Below are 23,898 nucleotides of genomic sequence, written 5' to 3' on the forward strand. Positions count from 1 at the left end.
AGGGAAAGCATTGCCGCATTTCTACCTTTAAAGCCGGGGGCGCTGTTGCGTTATTCTACCTTTAAGGCCGGGAAAGCTTACACGACTTTTTTCATAAGGTTGTTTTGCACCAATTATTGACCTCTGCGCCAATTAAATGCATTATAACAGACATGTGAGAGTGTCGTCATGTTCCTCGTGTCATTGTTTTGAAGTTAAGTTACATCGAGAAATAAAAAAAAAAAAGTTAAGTTAAGTTTCATCGAACCAAGCATGGAGGACTTTCAGTGGGAAGACATTTCAGACGGGAGCGATTGTGAGGAGTTTCTTGGCTTTGATGATGCTGAAGAACGTGCTGACCCAATTGATGGAGATTTATGGCTAGCACATGTGTTTGAGGATGATTTTGAAGGGTTTGAATGTGAGTGGAAGACTGACAATTACCACCGTAATCAACGGAGAGATTTCAACCGCACACCGGGGGTGAAAGTCGGTTTACCTGCAGATGCCACACCTTTGCAGGCATTTAATCATATTTTTACTGAGGAGCTTTGGGCGCATCTCGTTTCCGAGACGAATAGATAGTGAGCAGGTACTTCAGACTCCAGCTCGAGCAAAGATGGCAAGGTGGGCACACGTAACTGTGCCAGAGATGAAAACGTTTATTGGAATGTGTATGGGCTCCTTCTGCTGCCAGTACGAAGAGATTACTGGCGATAAAATAAATAGATAAATAAATTATTTAAATATAAAATTACATTTTATTTTATTACTGTTTTCTAATTGAAAATAGCGCTGTTCCTGCACTTGACTTTTTATTTTATTTTATTACTGTTTTATTTTATTGAAAATAGCGCTGTTCCTACACTTTACTTTTTACATTTTCTATTTTCGTGAAGGTGTATGTAAATAAACTCAATTTCCAAAGAAAGCCACAGGTGTAAGCTCTCAAATACTTTTTGAATTTTGTTTCTATCTGCTACAGAGGCTGAGAAATCAATCATTTAGTGGGCGTTGACACAATTGCTGAATTTCCAGAAAAACTTCAGGTTTTAGGGGATCTTTCTGAAATCGCCCATAGGTTTTACACGCATTCTTTTCCAGGCGTCTTAGGCCTAAATGGGTTAATGGAGGACGATGAGGGATAAATACATGAATAGAATAGGGTTAATTGTTATATTGTAAATTAATTAGTATATGGTATATATTTATTTATGGGGATAGTTATATATATATATATATATATATTTACATTTATATTTACAAGGATATGTGTGTAGTATATATTTATTTTTGTGATTATATATTTAGGAAGTCTATATATGGCATATATTTATATAGGTGTATTGTAGTTAGGATATTTACAAACTGAAGAGTAGTTAAAAAGGGGTGGGAAACTAAAAAAAAGTATTGTACTTCTTCCCATTCCTTTTTCAAACAATGTGTGGTGTTTTGTTATGTATTAGCACTTTATGTGATTGAATTTTTTATATATTTTTTAATTTCTCTTTTTCTTTCTTTTGTATGTACAAATAGTTACATACATTTTCTTTTTTATACATGTTCAAAATAAAAATCTATCTATCTATCTATCTATCTATCTATCTATCCATCTATTGTCCCTCTGTCAGCAAAAGCAGCCGTGAGCCTACTTGTGAATTATCCTCAAAGCTTGGCACAGCTTTCCTTTGGAGTTTCTCATATTCTTTCCAGCTGAATCATTCCAGCCCAAACGGGTCTCTCCAGAGATGCTCTGAAAGGTTTAAGTGCAGTCTCTGGCTGCATCGCCCCAAATGTGTTGTACAAAGTTTTTCTAAAGTCCCTACTGCTTTTTTTCTTAGCAGGTTGCTTTTTATTGTTGTAAGACCAGCTAAGAACCAGATATTTATATATTATTTTCATATATCCCATTAGGTAAAACCTTAGAATTTCCTTGGAATCATTACCATACTTTATTGGAATCATTACTATACTGTGTGTCTTGAAAAAAAGGTGTGCCGTTATAGTACATCCGGCTGCAATAAACTCTCATATCTGTGACTGAAAGCTTCAAAAATAACAAAAACATAAAGTGGACATGAGCTCATGATCCTTTAAATCAGTTTGTAAACTTGTAAAGTTTACTTTCCCTGAAGGTTTTGTTTTTGCTCCAGTTCCTCTGCATAGATGTTGCTTCTTACTCAACTCCACTGTGTACACACGGCGCCTGGTGAAACCTAATCCACCCCAGTAAATTAATTGTGAATGGAAGCAGAGGGACCAAAGAGCATGTGTGGTTTTTTTTTTTTTTTTTTCCAAGATACCGCCCTCGAGGCGAGACTCACCTGCGAGATACAAAGCGAAGGAAATGAAGCGGTGATAGCGAGCCAGGAACTGCAGAGGCTCCTCCCTCTGCACCAAAGCCCCAAAGTAATCCGCGACTGTTTCACCATAGAAGAAGTAGTTGACACAAATCAGGAAATACCTGTGGCAAATGAAAGAGAATGGGTTTTCTTTCATTTCTTTCAAAGAGCATGTTTTGGTGATTATTGACTGAAAGGAATGCTGCTAGGTCTGGTGTGTGTGATACTGTGTGAGAAACTCTTTTTGTTTAGTGGGTCGCTGGGTTTATAAGTCTGCTTCTTACCCACTGTACATTGACCTGTAGTGCGTGTGTGTTATGAGGGGCGGCCTTGCTGAAAGGGGCAGGTTTCAATAGCTTTCATTTACTTCCAGCACAGCAGTGATCTTTGCTCCGGGCTGCACTGAACACTGCCTTCACAACCTGTGGGTGTGTGTGTGTGTGTGTGTGTGTGTGTGTGTGTGTGTGTGTGTGTGTGTGTGTGTATGCAAAGTATCAACAAAGGCAGGAGCAGAATATGCTCTGTGGGGGTAGGTGTGAGTTGCATATATAAAAAAAAAAAAAACACCTGCAGAGGAATTTAATTAAGTGTGGCTGCCAGAAGAAATAAGAATGGCTGTACTTGCATAAAGACAGATCAGAATGAATATTGACAACGCTTTTAGGCAACACGGGACCCTGTAACAGGTCACTGTGGTCTGGATGTTAACGTTAGCCATTGTATTGGCACATGTATTGAGCCCAAGTTCCTGTACTGGTAAATCAATAACATCAGCAGGTTTTTTCCATCTAAAAAACATGGCCAGAATCAAAGGAATAGTTTCTAAACCAGACTTAGAAAGACTAATCCATGCGTTTGTATCCAGCAGGTTAGACTGCTGTAACGGCCTGCTCACTGGGCTCTAAATGGGCTGTAAGACAGCTGCAGTACATCCAGAACGCTGCTGCTCGAGTCCTGACTAGAACCAGGAAATACGACCATATTAGTCCAGTGCTCAGGTCTCTGCACTGACTTCCTGACGCTCAGAGAATAGACTTTAAAACAGCTCTGCTCGTGTACAAGTCTCTTCAAGGTCCAGCACCAAAGTACATCTCTGACATGTTAGAGCCACATGAACCAACTCGGGCTCTGAGTACCTCAGGGAGGGGTCTCCTGCTGGGGCCCAGAGTCAGAACTAAACAAGCTGAGGCTGCGTTTCAGTTTGATGCTCCTAACATCTGGAACAGTCTTCGAGAAGATGGGAGACAGGCTGAAAACAGTTCTATTTAGCTGTGCATATGACACCTGGAAGTGTTTTATCTGCACTCTTCGCTTTTAAATTAATGAATGAATGCTTATTTTCTATGTTTTATGGAATGATTTATTTGCCTTCTTGTGATTTTATGTGTCTGATGTCTACTGTGAAATCCATTTTTCTTACCAACTTAGTGTCCTGAACCAAGGCAGCTCATAGGAATGGTAAACTCTGTAGCCAATGGTGATGATTTCTTGGAAACACTTGATTTGCACGGTCATGACCTGCGTCAGATGATGGGGAAACAAGCAGCATTTACAACATCAACAAAGGATCGAAACACAACATAAGTGGGAACCATAGTCACTTACCACCAATATGAGAGTGACAGGTCCCATGTAGATGATGAGGAAAAAGCCTGAAATCATGGCTAAGGACAAAACTCCTCGTATCCAGTAATTTTTCCATCTGTGAAATGGAATCATTAGATTATTACTAACATATTATAACCTTAAAAAAAAAAAAACATAATAAGTTTACTTGTTGATTTATGCTTTATTTGAATTTATAATCAAAGTCAAATTTATTTGTACAGCACATTTCATGTACAAAACAATTCAAAGGGCTTTACATAAAATAAAAGCATTGAAGCAGGGAGTGGAAGAAGCATTAAAAATACACAAAAGAATATAAAGAGAAACAAATAAAATCATTTAAATTAATTTAAAAACAAGCAACGGTCCAGATAAATTAAAAGATATCGTGCAGATTTCATGCATAGACACATGAGAACAGACATGTTTTTAACCTGGATTTAAAAAAGTCTCCATTTGGTGAAAGTTTAATCTCCACTGGAAGTTTGTTCCACTTGTTTGCAGCATAACAGCTAAATGCTGCTTCTCCATGTTTAGTCTGGACTCTGGACTGGACCAGCTGACCTGAGTCCTTGGATCTAAGAGCTCTGCTGGCTTTATATTCTCTGAACAGATCACAGATGTATTTTGATCTTGGATTTGTAAACCATCAGCAGGCTTTTAAAATCTTTTCTGTGACTGACTGGAAGCCAGAGTAAAGATTTTAAAATCAGAATCCTAATTATAAAAACATTATAAAACAGTATAAAAACAGAGCAGCACTAAATCCTACGTTAAGGTTAGTAAGTCATGATTGGCTGAGCCTCTGAATGTACTGGGCTGCTGTTCTCATTCATATCAGCTGAGTTAAAGTGACAGGAAGAAGAAGTATTTCAGCTGGGTTTATGGTCCAACCTCACACTGACACAGATCTTATGGCGGAGCCTGCGTAAGTGAGCATTTACTGCGCTTGCACTTTATCTTAGCAATGTGTGTCTCAGGGTTTCTGGGGCTACTTCTGGCTCCAACTCCGTTTCTCTCACTACGTGGAGAGCTAATAAATTCTAAAGCAGTATTTCTACTAGACCTTTAATTCTATACAAGATAACATTCTGATTATTTCTGTTTACGTACCAGGGTGTATACAGGTATAAACAAGTTAAATTTAACACTTTTTAAGACCTTTTAATACAACTTCTAAATGAAATTTAAGACCAAACGTACGATGGAAATACCAAGTATTTCCAAGTAAACACACTGACAGTATGGTAAAATGACGGTTGAGTTTAAGAACATCGGCTAAATGTGTACCATGCGAAAAGATCACAAAAATGTCATCACTGTCCTAAATTAAATTTATTACAATATTTTCAGAACATTTAAGTCCCATGAACAAATGCTTATAAAATCAAGTAAATATATTTAAAAAAAAAAAATACTGTTCCTTTCGAGCAAAAAGAAAAATACACAAATATTTAAGACCCATGCAATCTGAATTTAACACAATTTAATACTTTTTAAGGTCTTATTTTCAGGAAAATTGATTTACGACTTTTTAAGACTTTTCAAGGACTCGCGGCCATCCTGCATACATACAGAACATTAGTCAGATTAATGAGTCACGCCCACATCAAACACCAACACCGTGAAAGCCTTAATTACATCCACGTCCCTTAAATAAAAAATAAAACAACCCAGCTTTACCTGTAGTACCTAATACTATAAATAAGGTGTTAAATGACCAGCATACTCCACATGGCTTAATTAGACTTGCACTCACTTTAAATAGGTCCTTGTATGGGTTTGAGTGACCAGAGGACATTGCTGTTCTTGTAACAGATTGTGTCTGTGACGTATGGTAAATACCACCGTAGTGGTTTACCATAATAATCTGATTCATGTCTTAATACTACTGTGAACGCAAACGTACCCAGTGTGTTTGAGTTGGGAAATAAGTTTTCACAGGGACCGGCAGAACTTTGAAAGTGATCAAACAGCAGCAGGCAGACTGCTGGTTACGGTTACTGTGTTACATTACGAGCAAAAAAATGATACAATTACAGCCGCAAGGTTTAATATCCACCGTGGGTGTTATCCCTGAGCAAGGCAGAATGTCACGTCAACCCATGCCATTTGGATCAATCACAGCTGTTTAGTTGCACATAAGTCGATGGCTCTGCATTGATCTGACATTCAGCGATAAAAATCCGTTTAATGCTGTTGTTGAGGCATTTTTCAGGGGTTTTATAACATACTGGTACAAGCAACTGGAGACACAACACCAGACAAATCCAAGACGTACAGCGTCAGTGTGAGCATAACACAGGCCAACCTTTTCCTTTTTTTCTCTCAGGCTGCTTGTGACAGTCATGAGTTATTCTCTCGAATGGTCAACAACCTCGGAGAAGCCAGCCTTATATAACACGACCGAGTCTCAGGGCAGACACCAGCGGGGAGGACACTTGAGTGGCAGGCTGCAGATGAATGCCACTTTGTTGAGAGCGTATTCAACTGAATAAACATCTCAAAATGTATTTGAGATGTGTGCACCCGCTTGTAGATCAGTATATGGTTGGCAGCATGAGAGGAAGACTGAGGTGGACCAGAGCAGTCTAATCAGGAAGTCAAATGAGCAGCACAGAAGTAACAAATAAGGTATTATTTGACCATGAGGCAGATAAAGCCTGCATACTTTCATGTTGTTAATCCTCATTTTTTACAACTACTACCTGAGCGGGCTGTTAGCATGGCTACCTCTGTGTAACAGGGCTTTGTCCTCCGGAGTGTTTTTTTTATAACACACTGTGTGTGCAGTGTTTGTAGCTGTGAGGCACACTGCTGCACTGCCTGCTGCCTGCTGCCCGGGAGCAAAACAAAAGGGAGGAAACAGCGAATAGCTGCACAGGAGCCAATCTGGGCGCACGGCCTGCTGCCTGCTGTGTGAATGGAGAAGAAAAAACAGCTGCATCATGAAAAAAAAAGCTGCTGCTGCTCCCACTCTGCGCCGTAGTGCTCAGCCTCCCTCCATGACTCCATCACTCCCTCTGGTTAAAACTACCTCTCCTCCTCCACTCCGTGTCATTTTACTCATTCCATTCATCTACTCCTTCTTTGACTTTCCTTCTCTCCTTCTCCCTACAGTCTGTTCATCCACAGGTCTCTCTGCAGCACACTGACTCCAACGGCCAGCTCGCAGGGATTAGTGCCTCCCTCCTCGTGAGCCTTTAAGCCCTGTGACCTGGCCGCCACTCATTGGTTACACCCTCCACTTCCCGACTGCATGTAAAACAAGGCCTCGAACATTTGTGTTCAATCTCTGGAGCTGCTGCTGTCCTGAACTTCTAGCAGGAGGAGTCCCTCTGTCTGATCAGTCTTTACACGCCACACTGACCGTTAAAGCTCTGCCCACACACACATTTTCAGATTATCTTTCTCACGAGGTTTATTCTTATTATCTGGAACCTGAAGAGGAGTCAGATTATGGACAGGTCAACTGTTTTTTCCACTTTGTATTAGCCCTTTTTTTTTTTTTAAATTTAAAAATCAACAAAGCCAAATACCACAATGAATTATTACTAGGGCTGGGCAACGATTAAAATTTTAATCTAATCACATTATTTCCCTGATTAATCGCGATTAATCGCATTTGTACGCAAAATCCAAAAATGAATTCAAAAGTAGTGTATAGCTTTTAGCATTTAGTTTTATTTTAAATGTGCTGCCATATGAATGAAAGTGCCATAACATTTGTTGTGCAAACACACTTTTAACATCAGCATCTTTCTGTAGTTTTTATGTAGAAGCCTCGCTCCACTGTCTGTTTCCTTGAATGACTTGCTGCTATCAGTTGTGGGTTTTGCCTTTAAGTGATACTTTAGACTGGAACTACTACGCTGAGAAGACAATTCAACTTGGCAGTGTTTACAGATGACTTTGGTTCTGTCGACTCCGCCGTCTGGAAGAACTTTAAAATGAAAACGGCCGAGTAAAAGTTCCGTACCCTTCTCCATGTTTGGTGGATCCGACAATTACTTTCTTTTCTGGTTCCGCAGCAGACAGCAACAGACTTTTACAAAATAAAAGCCTGTGAGCAACAGACTTTTACAATAATAAAATAAATAATAAAACGGGGGTGGTCCGTGGCTTAGTGGGTTGAGCAGGCGCCCCATGTACAAGAGGCCATAGTCCTCGCTGCAGCTGGCCCCGGTTCGAGTACCGCATCGGACGGCCCCGTGCTGCGTGTCGTTCCCCCTCTTTCTGCCCCCCAAATTTTTTTTATAAAACCTGCCTTAATGTGCGATGAAATATTTATCGCCGTTAAATAATTAACGAGTTAACGCGATAATAACGAGTTAACTCGCCCAGCCCTAATTATTACATATATGACAGTTGTAGGGTTGCAAGTGCAGTTCCTTTGCTGGAATAACAATAGTAATAAAGGGCACGTTTCCACATCTCCCCAGCTGCAATCTATTTCAGGACCAATTAACCCACATGCATAATGTAAAGGTGATCAATCACTCTATGGGGTCATTTCACAATGGAGGGAAAAGTGCTCGTTATAGCAATATCAAGATTTTAACAAGAACTCGAGCCTTTTGTTGCAGGGTTGTTGAAATCACCCGTTCTCCACATTGTTTTGTACTGAGGAAAACAGAAGCTGGAACTGTGAACTAAGAAATCTGCATTTTTTTTATCTACTTCTGATCTAAAATCTTCACGTTCGTTCTACTCGCTGATACAAACAACACTTTCTGCTAAGAGGAGAACACATAAATGCCCTTTTTTTGGAGCTACCTCACTGAGATTTCCTTTTTTTAATTCATTTTTTTATTTATAAAACTGCTTCTGTCGCTTTTTATGCGGGAAAACCAACTGCAGAACTTTACAAAATCTTGTTGGAAAGACAGAAAAAGTCGGTTCCCACACCACATACTGCCCTTTATAGTCGAACAGCAGACCACTGCTCAGTACCTTTTCACCTTTTCCTTTACTACCATCTTTGGCAAAGCCTTCTGGGCTCAAATGGACATAGGATGATTGTGATTAGTGCCTTTCACTTCTAAGTAATTGTGAGGAGTGTGTACCTGGGTGGCAGCCCCTCCAGAGCTTTGTTCAGGCATTCTGGAGTGTTGTCTGTGTCTGCTGTGGAGAGAGGAACATCTGGAGTGTCTGCTTTGGCGTCAACGTCACATTCTCCCTCAGCGTCGCCTGGCAGGCCCAGCCTGTCATCACCATCAGCCTCCTGCACAGACACACAGAAGAAGAACACAAAGACGTTCAAATACTGACTAAAGATAGTGAGTCCTCACCTGAAACACAAACAGAGGAGTAACAAACAGCTGAGCTGATGGTTGTTTAATCGACCAGAGTTTAACCTCTCACCCGGGAGAATGCAAAACTGGTGAATGTGTAATCCAACGTTGGCTGGGATTCAAGTTGGTTGCTTTTATGTAAACAAAAGTATGTTAAATCAGAAAAATCCTCCAGGAATTGAACACAACACACAGTCGGTGGATTTTTTTTTCTACAAATGTGAGAGATTAGGACTTTAAGAATGAGGTTACAGTTACTTTTCAAATATTTTCTACAGAACAGATAGAAATTTTAGATTTAACTTGACCGTTTTCAGAGATCCTTCTATATTTCACAGTCCAGTCGAGCGTTGAAAATCTGAAGCGTTCCATAACAAGTCAACCCGAGAATATCCTCAATAAGTCCTTAAAAGGCAAAAGTCGGATTTGAATCTCACAAAGCTGAAGGACCACCAAGTGAGTGTGAGTGATGCAGGTTACGAAAGACAAGCGAGAAAACACAGAAAAAGGCCTCAAAGCACCGTAGAGTGGGACAACCAGCACACCACAAGCTGCATCCTCGTTGGTTTATGATAATATAATAATTATGCTTTTTACTTAAAGTAGAAATACTGCTGGCATTTTAAGTTTGACCAATTTCAAAGAAATATTTCTGCAAAAACAAACAGTTTATAATCAATGTCCTCTACAAATGATATTTGCTCAGTTAATACTTCTAGCTACTGAAAGCACTGCTTAATATACACACCATAGTCTCCTAAATAACTTTAAAAAGACGTAATGTTTTTTATTAAATCCAGCCCCTTGGTTTTAAAAGCTTTTGGCTCAAAGAGAGTCAAAGTCAACAATAATGTGCTGAATGAAGCACAAAAAAACCCTCTCTAGCACTTTTGTTCCATAGCTAACGCCAGAAATGATCCATCAGGTGAGTGCAAATGAGTTTTCTTGTTAAAAAGTGACTATTTTTAAAGCCCAACTCACACTTCCATTGTAGGATTAGGTTTCCGTCCTCACTATAGAGGCTTGCTGGTGTTCCGAGACATTTGCCTTTCACGGTTGCTTTCAGTCAAACGCTGCCAAATATGGTTAAATGGGATCATCGGGGTTAAATCAGAGAGCTTTACGTTTGGAAACAAGCTGTCTGATTGTGGCCCGAGGCAATTAGCTCGGAAAGCGCTGAAAATGGGAGAAGGCTGCCGCTGAGAAGTGTGTGTGTTGTGTGTGTGTGTGTGTGTGTGTGGGGGGGGGGGGGGGACGTGTAATAGTAGATTTCCACTCAGGTTTTAATGAGTAGAGGTTAAAGCCTGCAGGTTGAAACAGTGGAGCAGCTATGTGTCCTTTCTGGCAGTGCGACTGAAAAAGGAAAAGAAACAGCACTGGTCAGAACTCTGGAAGGCTGTCCTGGCAGAGAAGTCAAAGTAAGACGGACCGATACGCTCCTAGTTTCATTTTCTTGGCTAGAAATAAAAAAAGACAGTCATGAGCTAAATGCTACAGGCTTTCAGCTGTCATACATTAGATAATTAATAGGACTGGGCAACGATAACATTTTTTAATCTAATTTATCACATGATTTCCCTGATTAATCACGATTAATCGCATTTGTACGCAAAATCCAAAAATGAATCCAAAAGTAGTGTATAGCTTTTAGCATTTAGTTTTATTTTAAATGTGCTGCCATATGAATGAAAGTGCCATAACATTTGTTGTGCAAACACACTTTTAACACCAGCATCTTTCTGTAGTTTTTATGTAGAAGCCTCGCTCCACTGTCTGTTTCCTTGAATTTAGACTTGCTGGTATCAGTTGTGTGTTTTGCCTTTAAGTGATATTTTAGACTGGAACTACTACGGTGAGAAGACAATTCAACTTGGCTGTAAATGCAGGAGTTTTTTTTAAATTTATTTTGAAATACGTGCTTTTATGTTGAAACAAGTAAAACAGGAAGTAGTGCCGTGAGCTTCACACAGAGACCGAGGAACACCTGTAACGGTGATGTTACCTGCTAGTTTATTTTTATTTTATTACTCCATGCTTCGTGGTGTTTGCTTTAACTGTGTGACTGTGATGCATTCAACAGACTTTCACAATAATAAAACCTGCGTTAATGCGTGATAAAATACTCATCGGCGTTAAATAATTAACCAGTTAACATGTTTCAGGTAGTCGACACAAACTTCAGTTAAGTTTTCTTATAATTAAACTGGTCTGACAGGTATGGCAATAATTAACTAGACATGAGCTTCTGAGCTGTACAAACAAAACACTGAACAACATCATCATTTACAAAAATCTTCAGAAATATACAAATATCTGCAGCTGGATGCTCACAAAGAAAAGACATTTCGTGATGGTATTTCACCGGTAACCGTTCACTCATTGGCTCGTCTCACCTTCAGTAAGTGTTACTACAACATGGAGCAGGCCCAAGCTTCGATCAACACGTTCAAAACCAGCATTGGGCTGGCAGTTGGACAGATTTACATCTGAATCTCAGGACATAAACGCACTAGACCTCGTTTTCACAACTTTTTCCAAACAGACCAACAACCAGATTTTGGTTTGCTCAAACAAACAGAGGGAGTGCTCCCCAACCGTGAGACAGCGCTCAGGATCTGTGACCGTATTGGGGCCGATTGAGGTTCAAGGGATGGTGGCCGTCTGCCGATTGGACGGTCAATGGTTCCAGTCTTGGCTTTTCCAGTCCACATCGAAGAGTCCTTTGGCAATACACTGAAACCACATTGTCTGTGTGCGTGCACGCCATGAACAACCTTGGAGCCGTCCATCCTCAGAAGAGGATGTGGTACTGGTTTATGTTGATTAGGCGTCAGTTTTTTAAAATCATCTTTTATGAGTCATCGTTATAGTTCTTGTTCTCTGTGTACTTGGTGGATGTGGATGATCTATTGTGCAGTAGGTTGCAGTTATTCCACAGCTGTGTGAAAGATAAAACTGCGGCAAAGGAATCAGAGTTCATGGGTGTCACAGCTGAAACCGAGTTCATGATGAGGTTTTTTTTGTTCTGCATTGATTCATGCGTGTGCACTTGTGCGAGCACAGGCCTCACATCTCATGCTCTTACAGGGCCTTAACGATACTTCAGATGCATGAAAGTGTCACACGCAGAGCTGAAACACTATGACCTAATCTATGTGAAAGTACTTTTTAATTAAAACTGCCAAACAGAGTTAACCCTTAACAAAGTTTGCTAACTGCTGTGTCATCAGTGCAAACCAGAAGAGTGCTGCAAAATCTATGTGAAATCAATTTAATTTCTACTGCAGGATAAGACTAATCCTTGGTCTCTGAACACCTGCATCAATCACCAGCTTATACAAAAAGAAAACCAAACGACACAACTTAAAATGAAACGTGAAGGCGGCCACTTAGATATTCCCAGCAGCACATCCGTGTATTTCTGAGGTCTCTGAGCCAGAGACAGAAGTATCGTGGCTGTCCTGCATCTTAGCTCGCCTACGCTGTCATCTTTGTCCTCCTCCTCCTCTGGGCTATTAATGTCTTTGCTGCAGGAGCGGGAGGAAGGGAGAGGACGGGGATCCCATTAGAGGACAGGTGACGAGCAGCTCGAGCCACTTTTCACACTCAATCCAGCGGTGCTTGAAGCAGCTGCCGTGGTTGCTGTTTTAGAGCTTCAAAAGTGCTCGTATGTAGAGACTATTTCCAGAGATGAGAATGACTGTTAATCGATAAATGAGTTTATTATGAGAGAACTGAAAAGAGACCAGAGTAGGCATAGAAATGAGTTTTATCTTTGGTTGAGTTAAGAAACTAAGAGGACTATACTACTATACTATACTTGCTGATATATTTGTGTTGGGTAATTATGGCTCATAATTTGTACAGTTGTTCCCTGAATAATGTAAATCTCATGGTGATTCATGAGCCACAGCACTAATTTATTAATCAAACAAACCAAAATGAATGGCAAAAATTGTAAATGTATAATAAGCCAAACATTAGCATCACAACATTTAGATATATATCTAAATACACATACCAACCATTTCTGACTGCCAAAACGTAAAACTTTTGACTAAAACTCAGATTCCAAACTGAAGTTACACATCAAACCTCAGTTTTCTTTTAGGATGTTTGTATTGATGACCAGGATGAACTAATCCTGCAGCTGTGCCCTACAGGGAAAAGATGGCTTCCTGCTCTAATTGAGCCTCTTAGCGACGTAGGGCTGTCACAAAATGTAAAGCGAAAGACCTACACGAACAAATTTCAAGTCAGCTCTAGAAAACAGCACAACTTCAACCTAAAAACAAAGTGTTGCAGCCACATGTTTAACAACCGACTGATTAAATGTACCGACAAGGTGGGAAGAAGGAGCAGCTGACCACTGTTCAACTCCTCTTCCCACCTGCAAGGTCCAGAGCAGCGAAGAGCACCAGCACCTGGATACGGTTAAACGGGATCAAACTAAGCTACGGCCTACACGGACTCACTCATGCTGCAAAGAATTAGGTTAATAAGCAGGAAACACCGGCATGAGGCAGCACTGGCAGCTCGAAACATCTCAGCTTTCAACAGCTCTGCCTTTTTCTATCCAGCTGCAGCACAAAAGGAGAAAGAGCCACGTGGGACCGAACGCTCATTTCAGGAATCGATACTGTCGGATCAATGAAAAATCGCTCCCATTCAAGCTCAGGCCTGCACTGAGATTCATGACTTCCACCTTTCTCATTTCAACTTTGTCAAACTGATCTGTATTTGGACTGAAGTTTGCTTTGATCGGAGCGTCTGCATTGCACGCACCGTGCAGCCTGATGTCATGTGATGCTCGTTCACACGCGATCCCAGACAGTCAAGTTTGCCTCTTCCAATAAATAAAGCTGTGAGGTCGGGCAGAGGCAGAACTACAGATGAAATCAAAGGGAGATTATCTCATCCTACAGCTCTTTGCATAAGCAAGACTCACACCATCTGCGTGTTTACCTTATCTCACATAGATTTAACTATCATTTCCATGCGATTGTGGTAACTAGGGTTCACATCTCCAAGTTTAAGACCGGATGGTGAAACCATTCTCTATTGGGAAAAACATTTTATGTCATTTTTGTAAACTACAAGTATGTAGTTTAGTAGGATCTACTGGCAGAAATTGAATCACATTAAAGTTAGAAGTCTTGTTTTTTTTCTTTAGAATGAACTATTTAGATCGCAAAGCTCAGCGAGTCACCCCCTTTCATCCCTCCACCATCATATTTTCAAAAGCCACCGTAGTTTAGGGGTCAGCAGAGGGTATTCAGCTGGATCCGACACACTGGACCATTACATTTCCAACTTTGGTAATAAAGGGACATTTCTCACCAGGTTTCCCAGCAATATGTAGCCTGCATTAGACATTTCTTTTAGACATGGAGAAGCTGCATTCAGCTTCTATGCTCCACATGTCTGGAACAAACTCCCAGAGTGTTTCAGCCTCAGATCAGCTGAAACACTCAGTGTCTTTAAGTCCAGGTGACACACCTATTTTCAGCTGCATTTGAATAAAGCTCCAAATCTGAAGCTTGAGTTTTAAAACTTAATCACATTTTAACTACAGATTTTATCTATTGTTCTTATTTCTTTCTTTTTTGTTTAAAATTTAAATCATGCTTTTTATTTCTACTGTTTTAATGTATCTGTAAATCACTTTGAATCACCTTGTAGTTGAATTGTGCTACAAATAAACTTGCCTTGCATTAATGAGTAAGTAACACACAGAGTGAAGAATCTTCTGTCATCTTTTAATAGGCCACCTTCAGAATATTGTATTTCACCTGGTAAGACCCACAACAATATCCATCATATACATCTATCATCTATCACAGTGAAATGAAAGTCGAGTTGGAAGACAAGTGGAGCATTAAACAGCCTGATGTCACCACTGCTGCTGCTGCTGCTGCTGCTGGAGGCTTCAGGAACGGCCAGCCGGCCGGCAGACAGCCCTCCAAGGTCAACTGTCGTGTGCAGTCTGCAGCAGTCGCCAACTGGCCCGGCAACAGTGTGCACAGAATTATGGGAAGGGAAACGTGGAAGGTAAATACTGGCGTCAGAGAGAGATGCAATTTAGCAACACTCCCACCCCCCCCGTCAAACGTCTAATGTGTGTGACAACAAAGCGATCCTTTAACCTCCATAAAAGCCACGCACAGGCCCGACTCATCCGTGTTAGAGCCGGCCCGAGCCGAGTCTGCTTCTTAACAGAAACACCTAAAACTCGCTGACAAAGACAGGAAACCACAATTCTCCTTTTGCCACGTTCGTGAGTGCACGTTCGGTTTAACTCCAACCCAACTCTGTTTAGATCTCATATTTAGATGTTTATCTTGTGTCTCTTGTGTTTGTGTGAAGGTTTCAGAGGGTCAGAAGAATGGGATATTAATGAGATGACTAATGCCAGAGAGAGAAAATTGTAAATAGATTTAGCTCGGCAACAGCAACCAGTAATGAATACATAAAGAAAACGTGCACGTGATCAGTTTCACAAGTGGAATCTGTTTTTAGCCTGAACAGCTCCAGAGGGAACTGAACTCCAAACCAGGAGGGTTTGTGCCCGTCTGTGATCCACAGGAGGAAGTGACACGCTCTCTGATTCACGGTAAACAGGGAGCCGCACACACAGACGATTTCACAACATTAGATACTTGGAGTCATTTGAGAAATGGGTCAGACGTTTTCTGCAACAACAGCTCACAAAATAATCTGACAGACACGGTGTGAAGAAGTAGCTTTTCGGGTGGAAACTGAATATTCTCATTGCATTGTCATCCTTAACCCCTTTGCATTCCAGTATAGCTGGCCTACAAACACTTACACATGGCATACCTAAAGAAAATCAAGATCAAGTGTTCTAGAAACATACTTAAAAGTCCCAATTCTTCATCTGTTAGTTTTAAATCTGACCAAAATCAAGCATTTACTAAGATAATACGTGAAAATACGTGAGAGCTGAAGCTCAGCTGCTGGCTCACTGGAAACGATGCAGCAGCAGCAGTCTGTGGGAACATATTAAATAAATCATTTTTCTGGACTAAATGTTTTACTTCATTGGATTTTTGGGACCCTCATTGATAAGTGGATTATAAGGAGGCTTAATAGGTCGGCTGTCTGAAAGCTAGAATTTTGGCTTTGTTGGTTGTTGGCGTCGATCGCACCTGCTGCCGTGGTAACGGTATCAGGAAATGCTTTGCATCAGTCGGACCACAAGAAACTCAGCTTTGCAACGATATGCCACATGTGCAACCATTTCCACAGCGAAAGCAAGCCCTTTTCTTTTTAATCATTCATTCAATGAGTCAGTCATTAAATCTGTTACGGGTAAATAAATTGTGAAAATACACATCGATCAAACAGACACTAAGAAGAACAATTAAAGAGTTGGTGCTAAAACTGTCCAATCAATCTGCAAACATCTAATAATTGTCGCGTAAATCATGAGTCAAAGAAACCTTGGCCCACACTAGGGAGTGTTTTGGATTAGTCATCTTATTTCTTTCTGTGAAATGGCAACAGAATCCAGTTTTATTTCCCCCACATCACTCCAGATGTCATGTTCTGTCACACCATCAGTCCAAATGCCAAAGACAGGCTGAATGCAACATATGAGAGTTCACCCCGTTCAACCGTGCAGCGAAGTTAGTACACTTTTACTTTTTAAAGTACCTTTCGAGAATCTCTATTTAAAATATTGATGAAAAAAAAAACGAAAGCCAGAGGCATAGAATACCAACAAATTTATTTTTTCAGAGGCTACGAAATAAAGTCCCAGTGAACAGTGAGTTTTAAATTTGGATATCAAACGTTGCTCAAACTCGCTTTGCATAGTGAATTATGGGAAATGTTTGACTGCATCGTCTACTGCGCGCCACGGAAAAAAAAAAGAGAAAGATAATGACACTCTATGTAATGAACTATCTATTTATTCAAATCCGCAGATCATACCTGGATGCACAACTCATCTATCACATCTTGGTTACCATGACAGCACCCCTGCAGACACGCAGCGCCGCATGGGGTTTGTTTCTGGTTCTTTCTGGGTTTCTCTGCACAGTTTCAGACATCATGCAGAGCCTCAGTGGGTCAGCTCTTCCCCCCCCTGAGGTTCAAGTTAATCAGTGGACCGGGTGGGATTGCCCAACATCCCCCCCGCATACCTTACACAGGAGCTAAAAAAAAAAACACCGGAGTGGAGCATCCAGGTAGCTCGTGTAACCTTTGCAACAGTTCCACTGAGGGGGGAACTTAAGAGAATACTCAGAGGGGAAGCTGTTCACAGGCACGTGAAGACGGTCAAGGTTACAGTCGAGTAGATTCAAGATTCAAGACACTTACTTTGGATGTGGCTCATTCGTGCTAAAGATGTCCATAAGGACAAAAGGTGTGAAATAAGAGCTTTACTATTTCACTTCCACTCGGTTATTTGTGAGAATAATCTGTTTGAGTTTTTTTCTACAGCTGTGGTGACTTGTGCAGATGTGTCGTTTTGTCTTACAGCAGTCCAAAATCCAAAGATATGCAGTTTACCATCATATCTGACAAAGATAATTCCCCAGTAATAAACCAGAAAAGACCAATAACATAATGTTTACATAGTGGGGATAAAGACAAAGACTGATTTAAGGTTTCATTTTCTGTCGATTCAACAATGAATCACCTTTTAAATGTCAGAAAATGGTTTCAACCCCAAGCACCAAGAGCAATTTAAGCTCTTCTTCTCATGGTTCAGCGAGCAGAGTGGTCATCCTTCAACTGGCAGGTTGGTTGTTCGATCCCCAAGAGTTGAAGGCAGGGCTCTAGAGTGAGACCAAATTTGGTCACACATGCGACCTAATTTCTCAATGGTGCGACTAAAAGAAATCTAAAATAAAAGTCTCTGCAACTCTGAAAGCCTCCCTTTGGTTCAGCAACAGACACACATTAGGCCCACATCATGGTCTAAACCAATCAGAGATAATTAAGGGCGGGACCCCCTGTGGTCCAGATTTTCCTGTATGTTTGAAAATGAGTGTGGGCGGCTTCACCCAGTGGGCTCACCAGTGCAACCAGTGCAAAAACTTAGTCTAGAGTCCTGGAAGGAGTATTTGGGCAAGACACAAGACACTGAAACCGATATCCAAAATATCCAACTGACGTGGAAATACTGATATCCATCCAATCGCTAAGAAATCTCCTTTAAATTGCTTTGTTTGCTTTTCGATGAGCCCACTGACCGAGCAATTTAATTTACATTTATAAGTAACAGAAAATCAGTCATCCACACAAAACAGGAGGCATTCCTGCATTGGCTTCCTCCATTTTTTCCCTACATAAAATACATATTTTTCCTTGTCAGGGGTCTACGGAGAGAGGCAAATGAGGCAGATTTGTGGTTATATAGTCTAAAAATAGGTTTCCCTGCATAAAGACACTCTAATTCTGTTAGAAGGCTCCAGAAGAAGTGGGTAAAAATCTGTTTGGGTTGTTTTTTTCCAGCAGCTTATTGAGCTTTACACTCTTGACCTTGCAGTCACTAATAATAATGACTGAGCTTGACCTACCCACTGTTTGAGCTCTTCGGAGGAGTTTTTAATCTCTTAATTTGCATGAACACAAACGCGCTCCAGCAGAGTTCAATTTGGATTTCATTGGATTGATGGGCTTTTTTTGGTCATGATATAAGAGTAGAAAATTTAGAAATTCTGTGGATTAGAAGAATTACAAGAAAAGGAAGACGTTCAAGACAATTTCAGGTAAGAGCTAAGCTTCTGATTTCTTTGTCTCTTCTTATCATTCCAACGGGTCTTTTAATCCCACCATGATAACTGGCTGTAACTATCCTGGTCCAACTTTCCAGCTGGATCTCCAGCGGACACGGCAGCACAACGGTGATGAGTCCACTTCATGCCGACGGTGTGATAAGGTGTGACAATCCCAGACATGATAAGGACGTGAGGCTCACACCAAACACACGTCGTGGGTTCTTATTGCAGAAGCCGTTTCCGTGCCCGTGTTGCGGCTGCAGCGGGATTAACCAGACAGGAGCCTGCAGCTAACTAACTAGCTTACGTAGCTAACTTGACAACCAGCTAGCCTGACAACAACCTAGCGAACTTGTTTTCGGGGCGATGCCTCACATCGAAACCGACGTCTTTTTACCCGCTAGTGTCCACTTTACCTTGTCGCTGATATTCTCGGTGCTGTCAGGGTCCCCTCCGCCTCCACCTCGCTTCCTCAGCTCCGTCATGTTTTGCTCGGTTCTCCGCCGCCTGGACGTTAATGTGTCACCATAAGCCGACGCAGACGGCAGGAGGAGGGAGAGACTGTCGTAAAAAAATCCTTGAGTATCTTTTTTTTTTTTTTGCTTCTTCTCCAAATTAAAGTCCTGGATTTTTAACTTAAACCCGGTCCATTAAGGAGGTCGGCTTCCCTGAATGTCGACCAGCGATGTCACAGTGTACCTACACAGCTCCACAGGACACTAACGACTCCGCTGCGTGTGTTTGTTTATCACCGCAGTCTCTGCGATCCTCCTCCTGCCGCAAAGCTACAGAGAGTGGGGGAAAGCACTTCCGGTAGCAACTCAGATTTAAAGTTTTAGACTTTAGATGTATTTATATAATTCGAGGTAACACTGTCAGGCGAGTTAATGCTAATTAAGCTACAGATACTTAGGAAGGTCAAAAACATTGTATTCGTAACCTAAAAGAAGGTTTAGGGCGACTGTGTCTCAGTGGTTAGAGTCGGTCGGAAGGTTGGCGGGTTCGATTCCCACTCTCGCCACTCAAAAATAGATAAATAAATTAATTAATTAATTAATTAAAAAAAAGATTGGTGGAATTGACAGCTGGAGGCGTATCAGTCCACCTCCTTGTCATGGCCGAGGTGCCCTTCAGCAAGGCACCGTCCGTACCCCCATGCTCCCTGGGTGCTGTGAATGGCTGCCCAACGCTCCAGGTTGGCATCTGTCTCTATGAATGTGTGACCCTGTGCATGTGTGTGTCAACAGGTGCCAACCTGGAAGCAAAGGACAAATGTCGTGTGTATGACTGTATGCATGACCAATAAATCTGATCTTAAACGTCTTAAATGGACATACTAAAGCAGATGCATATGTAAAAAACTGTAGAAAAATAAAGTTTTCTCAGTTTTGAATGTGTGTGTGTCAACAGGTGCCAACCTGGATGGGTCAAAAGCGAAGGACAAATTTCATGTGTATGACTATATGCATGACCAATAAATCTGATCTTAAATGTCTTAAATGGACATACTAAAAGTTAGCAGATGTAAACGTAAAAAACTGTAGAAAAATGAAGTTTTCTCAGTTTTGATTTTTCTTCTTGTATGATGCTGCGATAATAATGATGACGATGATGATGATAAAAGCAAAACATCAGGCGTTAAGATACCATAAACACAATGTCAATTGTACAACGGCACATGTCACATTACACTGTTGTTATTTATTTGAAGGAAGTTGAGCCAAAAATGCAGAGGCTGTGTGTTTGAATATGAAGTCCACCCTGTACTAGCTTGTGGAACCAATAACTTTAAGTCATCATTTTCTGTGGTGTTATCAGTCTCTCACATCATTGTGGAGCAATTTTTCTCTTCTTTACAACATTCCTTCGATTCATTGAGGTCCCACCACAGCATTTAAGTCAGGTTGAGGTCTGGACTCTGACTGGACCATTGCAACACCTCGATTCTCTTGTTTTTTAGTCATCCTTTTGTAGATTTGCTGCTGTGTTTGGAATAATTGTTAAGTCACGTGACCACGTTTCAGCCTGGCTTTAGCTGTCTCACATCTGACTGTAGAATACTTTGGTATACAGAGGAGTTCATGGTGGACTCAATGACTGCAAGGTGCCCAGGTCCTGTGGCTGCAGAACAAGCCCAAATCATCGTCCCTCCACCACCGTGCTTGACTGTTGGAATGAGATGTTTGTGCTGATATGCTGCGTTTGTTTTTTCTCCAAACATTTTAGAGCGGAGACGTTGTCTCCTGCAACCGTTCCAAATAAGCCATACATGCGTCATACAGCTTCCTCTAATGATCGTTAACATTTAACAAACTAAAAGGCCTTTAGAGACTGAGATGTAGCTCTTGGGTTTTTTTGCAGTTTCTCTGAGGATTGCATGGTCTGACGTTGGGGTGAACTTGCTGGAACTTGAATGTTTTCTACTTGTGAATCTTCCTCACAATAGAATGATGGACTCCAAAATGTTCGGAAATGACCCTATAACCCTTCCCAGGTTGATGGGCAGCAACAATCGTTGCTGATGTCTTTCCTCCTTGGCATTGTGTTAACACACAACTGAATGCTCCAGACCAGCAAACAGCCAAAACTTCTACTTTTAAAGAGGTGCTCACACTTGCTGATAATCAGCTCACCAAGTGCATTTGCTTAGCAGCACCTGGCTGCTACTTAATCCTGTAGAAAAAGTAATGGTAGACTTAATTTTTCACTCACTACTTCTGCTTTTTGGTTTGGTTTTTGTTCTATAAATAATGACACAGTATGATATGTCACATGGTGTTATTATTCCATCTTAATCACTGGTAAAAAAAAAAAAAAAAAGAAAAGAAAAAACAGAAGATATATCTATAATGTCCTGATAAGCAAAACTTCAGAGCTAGAATAAGGTGTATAGATTCTCCTTGCTGACTAAGGTTTATTTTGAAGTGCGAGCCACCTGACTTCCGGTCTGAGCCTGTGTTTGTTTGTCTGGTTTCATTCAAGGTCTGCGGGGGAGACTCGCTCGCTCTCCATTCAGTCCATACTGGGTTGACCAGCTGCGGTACCAGACCAGCGTCTGAACTTCACAAACACACGCATGTTTATTCCATGTTTCTGGGTGGAATCTCCTTAAAACCTTTATTTCTAAAACTAATACCCACACGAATCTACACCACGAGCTGGAAACATTCACAGGAACGGTACTGGACTACATCAAGTTCTGCATTGGAAATGTGACTGTGGACAGAAACATCCGGGTGTACCCAAATCAGAAACCCTGGATGACCAACCAGGTTCGCGCACTCCTCAGGGCCCGCGACGCTGCCTTCACAGGGCCGCTCGAACTAACCTGAACAGAGGAATTAAAACAGCCAAGGCGGACTATAAGAGGAGAATAGAGTCCCACCTGTCCAGCAACAATACACGGGAGGTGTGGAAGGGTAAACATGGCATCACAAACTATAAAGGCTGTGATGTGTCAACAGGAGACCTGAGTGCGCCGCTGGCAGAGGAGCTAAACAGCTTCTTTGCTCGCTTTGAAACATCACATCAGCACTCATCTGCTCCAGCCCTGCCCCCACCCCCACAAGGGCCCTGCTCCTCTCCACTCACTGTACAGGAGCACGATGTCGGACGGGTGCTCCTGGCTGTGAACCCCAGGAAAGCTGCCGGCCCAGATGGTGTACCTGGAAAGGTGCTCAGAGCGTGCGCCCACCAGCTCGCCCCCACCCTCACCAGGATCTTTAACCTCTCCCTGGACCAGGCAGTCATCCCGCCCTGCCTAAAATCAGCCACAATCATCCCAGTGCAGAAAAAGTCTACCATCACCAGCTTTGACTATCGTCCTGTGGCCCTCACACCGGTGGTAATGAAGTGCTTTGAGAGACTGGTTCTTCAGCATATCAAGGTTTATCTCCCCCCAGACTTCGACCCTTACCAGGCAGTTTGCATACCGCACAAACAGATCCACAGAAGACGCCATCGCTTTAGCTCTCCACTCTGCGCTGAGACACCTGGAGCAGCGGCAGAGCTACGTTGGGATGCTCTTTGTGGACCACAGCTCAGCTTTCAATACAATAATCCCGGACACTCTCATCACTAAACTAACCGCCCTCGGCCTCCCGCCTCTCACATGTGCCTGGATAAAGGACTTCCCCAGACAGTGAGACTTGGTCCCCACCTCTCCTCCACTCGGACCCTGAGCACCGGCTCCCCACAGGGCTGTGTGCTGAGCCCCCTCCTCTACTGTCTCTACACCCACGACTGTAGCCCGGCCCACAAGAACAACCTCATCGTCAAGTCCGCTGACGACACCACAGTGGTCGGACTCATCTCAGAGGGAGACGAGGCAGCCTATAGAGAGGAGGTCCTGAAGTTGGCAGACTTGGTGTTCAGAGAACAACCTGGCTCTGAACACCAAGAAAACCATGGAGATCATTGTTGACTTCAGGAAGCACAGCACCGACCCTGCCCCCCTCTACATCAACGGCGAGCGAGTGGAGAGGGTCCACTCTTTTCGGTTCCTCGGCGTCCTCATCTCCGCCGACCTCTCCTGGGCAGAAAACACAAAAGCGGTCATCAAGAAGGCTCAGCAGCGGCTTCACTTCCTGAGAGTCCCCAGGAAGCACAATCTGGACTCAAACCTGCTGCTGACCTTCTACCGGCTCATCCATCCAGAGCCTGCTAACATACTGCATTACAGTACAGTATGGTACGGCAGCTGCACCATGGCAGACAGGGAGAGGCTTCAGAGGGTAGTCAAGGCAGCTCAGAAGATCATCGGCTGCCCTCTCCCCTCCCTGACGGACATCCACACTTCCCGTTGCCTCAGCAGAGGAAAAAACATTGTCAAGGACAGCTCCCACGCTGGCTTTGAACTGTTTGACCTGTTGCCCTCGGGTAGGCGCTACAGGTGCATCCAAAGCAAGGACCAACAGACTCAAA

The 23,898-nt window shown here is 42.1% G+C and overlaps 1 protein-coding gene across 1 annotated transcript in view; it reads right to left on the minus strand.

The window, feature by feature from the left end:
- cds1 (CDP-diacylglycerol synthase (phosphatidate cytidylyltransferase) 1) overlaps window positions 1-19,742 on the minus strand; it is a 34,764-nt gene extending 15,022 nt beyond the window's left edge. Inside the window, exons 1-5 of the mRNA XM_075467253.1 lie at window positions 19,392-19,742; window positions 8,996-9,153; window positions 3,927-4,023; window positions 3,742-3,839; window positions 2,304-2,443 (exon numbers count right to left, since the gene is read on the minus strand). Coding sequence (XP_075323368.1) covers window positions 2,304-2,443; window positions 3,742-3,839; window positions 3,927-4,023; window positions 8,996-9,153; window positions 19,392-19,460 — 562 coding nt within the window. The 5' untranslated portion in view covers window positions 19,461-19,742. The remainder of the gene's footprint in view (window positions 1-2,303; window positions 2,444-3,741; window positions 3,840-3,926; window positions 4,024-8,995; window positions 9,154-19,391) is intronic.
- Between the last annotated feature and the right edge of the window lie 4,156 nt (window positions 19,743-23,898).

The sequence above is a fragment of the Odontesthes bonariensis genome, chromosome 6 (genome assembly GCF_027942865.1).
Source record: "Odontesthes bonariensis isolate fOdoBon6 chromosome 6, fOdoBon6.hap1, whole genome shotgun sequence".
NCBI lineage: Eukaryota > Metazoa > Chordata > Actinopteri > Atheriniformes > Atherinopsidae > Odontesthes > Odontesthes bonariensis.